We start from the raw sequence: 4493 nt of genomic DNA, 5'->3' as shown, positions 1-4493 counted from the left end.
GACGTACGAGCTTCCATGGCCGACGACGGAGTTCATTGACCTCGTCAGCGACGACGACCAGTAGGCAGCACCTACTTTTAGCACGCCTTTATGGCTTTTTTTATGTTTTTTTATTAATGTAAATTATGGATTCATGAATGAAAAAAAAAATTATGCGTCGTGCCGCTGGAGCCACCCCCGACGCAAACGGACGCCCGGACGATTTCAACCATTTGGACCGACGCAAACGGACACGACGCGTCCATTTGGACGTCTGAAATGCATCGCGCCGCTGAAGATGCCCTAAGAGCTTCTAGTCAAGTTCCAATCACACGACAATGTTTCTCTCGCACATGCCCACAAAAATTTAGCAAGGAAGCCGTGGAAGAAAATGTGGTTAGCCGTCTCCCCATTTCTCACCTGAGGGCTCGTGCCTCTTTGCAATGTTGTCACTTGAGGGAAGCCTCCCTCTAATCATTTGCCACATGAAGATTTTAATTTTAGTAGAAATCTTATATCGCCAAACCTCCTTAAAGTGCACCATCGCAGCCCCATTACATAGCTTGTGATACATCAAGCTAGTCGAGAAGCAACCCAATGCCTCAAGAGCCCATGTGATCACATATATTTAATTACTTTATCAATTTTTCTCTCAATTAACTCGTCCCATTCTGAAAAAATGCAACTTCTATTTGAGTGACGCAGTATTTTCACTTGGACCGATTATTCACCGGATGGTTTCTCGGGCCAGGATCGGAATCCCTCCGCCCGAATATCCCACCCCACGCTCCCCTTTTGCCTCCCGCTGCTATCCAATCCACGCCCACTCCTCTGTTTCCTTCGCCACTCTCTACCTCACCTTCCTGGCCTCCTCCCTCCTCCCGGCCGGCCGACTCTCGGACGTCTCGCGGCTAGAGGCGGCTGCTCCCTCTGGTGCAGGCCACGGGCCAGCGGCGGCAGGGCACACATACGAGGCCGCGGCGGCCGAATCCCTGGAGCAGTTTTGGTGAGAACTCAACTCAATCCCCTTCCAGTCTTGCTCTCCCTCCCTTGCGCTTTTCCGTTTGATTTGCAGGCATACCAGGTCACTAGGTAGAGTCTGAGCAGGTTCAGCAAGCCTTGCCCTGGGTTTCACGATAGGGGAATAAACAGATAGTGTCTTGTAGACTTGCATTTGTTTTATGGGGGAAAAATGGATAATGTCAGCTTGCTCATAGAGGTGAAAGAAACCTTACATGGCATGAAACCTTAGTAGTATTTCGAATCAAGATCCGTCGTGCTGCATCTACCCATACTGGGATTTATGATATAGCCATGTAGGAATGGCTATCTGTCCATATCTTATCTGAACCTGTCCTGATCTTCACCCGTGTATTTCATGTCCGTAGAAAGAAACCACTATGCATATGGTCCGTGGGAGCAAATGATCAATTTCTGTATGTGGCTGTGGCGTGCAACAGCACGGAGAAATCTGGACCCACCAAAACCTGCAAAAACTGTTGCTAATTCATTTTGTTTCTTTGCCTGAAACCCATAGCGACAGGTAGTGCAAAAGTTTCCATGGATTGGAATGAAACAGTATTTGAACACACCCTTGACCGATGACCCCGAAATATTTCTCATCAATAGAAGTGCACAGGGCTGCTTGCTTTCATGGAATATAGAGAGATTGGCTAATTTATGTGCCTGCCCTCACTACGCTTTTCTCAATGAACTACACCACCAGATACCAGCTAGCTGTGGACTATGGTTAAAGTAGAACATTAGCAATCTGACAATCGGCTGTGTTGACTTTTCCCTGTTACTTTATCCTTTGCGCTCTTATGTTATTGTCATCTTGGAATGGATTTATATCTTGTACTACGTTGTTTTTTCAGTTACTTACCCGTGAAACTGTGTATGCAGGCTTTTGTAGGTTACGCTGCAATTAGTAGAGTGGAAGAGAAAGGATAATGAGAATGGCGAATCTGGTCGCTAACTGTGGTTTCAGCCTATCTCCTGCTGTTAAGACACACTCCAACTCACCAAGCATTGGCCACAACAATGTCATCCGGTTCCAAAATTCAAAATTTTCAACCTCGAATCTGAACCTCAGATCATGTTCCAAGGGACCAAACAAGCTATTGGTTACTCGTGCTAGCGCTGCTGTACAAGGACAGACAAATGTAACGCAAACACCTCTTACTGGTGGTCAGCAAGCGTCTGGGGAGTCGTCCTCGAGACCCAAGAAGGTTATGGTTATCGGTGGAGATGGATACTGTGGTTGGGCAACTGCTCTTCATCTCTCCAACAAAGGTTACGAGGTTGCTATTGTTGACAATCTTGTTCGACGCCTTTTTGACCATCAGCTTGGCCTTGATTCGCTTACTCCCATCGCTTCTATCCAAAATCGCATTCGCCGATGGAAAGCCCTTACTGGCAAGACAATCCAGCTCTTCATTGGCGATATATGTGACTTTGAATTCCTCTCAGAAGCCTTCAAGTCTTTTGAGCCAGATTCTGCTGTCCACTTTGGCGAACAAAGATCAGCACCCTATTCTATGATTGATCGTTCAAGGGCAGTATACACACAACACAACAATGTTATTGGAACACTTAACGTCTTGTTTGCTATGAAGGAGTTTAGTGAAGAGTGCCATTTGGTTAAACTTGGAACTATGGGCGAGTATGGAACTCCAAATATTGACATTGAAGAGGGATTTCTCACTATTACTCACAATGGAAGAACAGACACCTTACCTTATCCAAAGCAAGCAAGCTCCTTCTATCATCTAAGTAAAGTGCACGACTCTCACAACATAGCATTTACTTGCAAGGCTTGGGGTATAAGGGCCACAGATCTTAACCAAGGCGTCGTCTATGGAGTCAGAACAGATGAAACCGCTATGCACGAAGAGCTATCCAATAGGTTGGACTATGATGGAGTCTTTGGCACAGCACTGAATAGGTTCTGTGTTCAGGCTGCTGTAGGTCACCCGCTTACAGTTTACGGAAAAGGTGGTCAGGTACTCTCGATGTTTGCCTTGCTCTATGCGCACTTTCTTTATTAAAGTTTCTCCTTTCACAGTTGCTGCATGTGGTTCAATGCTATACATCTTCTGATTAGAGCATTTTTATTTTGGAATTTAAAGTGTTGACGTAACTTTTGTTAGCTTGGAGCCTCAGGATGTAAGAGCTCATAACCACCATTTAAATTTCATGAATTCAAAAAACAGGAAGTAGATCATGATACCTTTGTAGATATCCTCTGCTAGGATTGAACTGAACATCGTGCACATACTATAAATTTCTAAAGCTTTTTGATGACCCAACTGCTCCAACATGTAGTTATTGCAACTTGCAGTACAAAGACTGTTTATAGGCTGTGTCTAAGATTTCGAGTTTTCTTCTTATTCTAAGTTTGTCAACCACACTGTTGAAAATTAATGTGATAGATCAGCTTGCACTTGCAAACACAGTAATTGGAGTACCACGTGCAAAAAGAAGCGTTTCATTAGTTATAAATAACAGTGTAGTAGGCGCAAGTTTTTGTTCGATTGTGTACTTCTAGTCATGACTTCACATAATATTTGTAGGTGATCATAATCATCGTTTGCTATACAATGTAATGATCAAATTTTCTGTACCATACTCTCCTTCAGACCCGTGGATACCTGGACATCAGGGACACCGTGCAATGCGTCGAGCTAGCAATCGCAAACCCGGCCAAACCAGGCGAGTTTAGAGTCTTCAACCAATTCACTGAGCAGTTCTCCGTCAACGAGCTAGCCAGGCTGGTGACGGCTGCGGGAGCGAAGCTCGGGCTGGAGGTGCAGACCAAGTCGGTGCCCAACCCGCGCGTTGAGGCAGAGGAGCACTACTACAACGCCAAGCACTCCAAGCTCTCTGAGCTCGGGCTGGTGCCCCACCTTCTGTCCGACTCGCTCCTCGACTCGCTTCTCAACTTCGCCGTACAGTACAAGGACCGGGTCGACACAGCGCAGATCATGCCCAGCGTGTCGTGGAAGAAGATGGGCGCGAAGCCGAAGACTGTATCTGTTTAGAGGAGAGGGTGCTTTCACCTGTTATGTAGCGCACGCATATATGATGTCAACCATGACATTGACATTGTATCTTTGTTGTGTAATGTAATGTAGCGATAATAATAATAATGTGCGTTAGTTCGATGCAGACCCGTGGCGAGGCCTGGGTATTGCTGGGTTACGTTGTTAGATTTCGTTTTTGCCCTCAGCGGTGGTGATTGAACTGCAACTGGAGAGCATTGGTATGGTATTGCTGGTAATTCTCCTCACGGTCTCTTGATCTGCGAGACTGCAAATGAAAGATTGTGGATGGTGAGACTCTCTCAGTCATGGCACTTTTGAGTGGATTCAGATCTCACATGTTAACGAAATTGCTAGCCAGACGTTGAATTTGGAGATTGAATCCCTTGTCAAAATTATTGCAAGTGCAGCTATTTAGACTGGAAATTGACAGGTTTCGCCAAGGCATCAAGAGTTTCATTAAGAGTAAAG

At 45.6% G+C, this 4493-nt stretch overlaps 1 protein-coding gene across 1 annotated transcript; it reads left to right on the top strand.

Moving 5' to 3' along the window:
- Positions 1-780: 780 nt before the first annotated feature.
- Positions 781-4143, top strand: LOC127327747 (UDP-sulfoquinovose synthase, chloroplastic). The gene is made up of 3 exons (XM_051354541.2): positions 781-985; positions 1885-2984; positions 3621-4143. Exons 2-3 carry the CDS (start codon positions 1932-1934, stop codon positions 4020-4022), a joined length of 1455 nt encoding a protein of 484 aa, XP_051210501.1. The 5' UTR covers positions 781-985; positions 1885-1931; the 3' UTR covers positions 4023-4143.
- The last annotated feature ends 350 nt before the right edge of the window (positions 4144-4493 follow it).

Source organism: Lolium perenne, chromosome 1, assembly GCF_019359855.2.
Source record: "Lolium perenne isolate Kyuss_39 chromosome 1, Kyuss_2.0, whole genome shotgun sequence".
Classification (NCBI taxonomy): Eukaryota; Viridiplantae; Streptophyta; class Magnoliopsida; order Poales; family Poaceae; genus Lolium; species Lolium perenne.
Note: the sequence above shows the minus strand (reverse complement) of the source record. Positions and strands in the feature narration are given on the sequence as shown.

Bases quoted from the DNA above. Each gene is read 5' to 3' on its own strand.
- LOC127327747 (XM_051354541.2), top strand. From the start codon at position 1,932: ATGAGAATGGCGAATCTGGTCGCTAACTGTGGTTTCAGCCTATCTCCT. The intron at 2,985-3,620 runs GTACTCTCGATG...ACTCTCCTTCAG, and splicing joins TTTACGGAAAAGGTGGTCAG to ACCCGTGGATACCTGGACAT.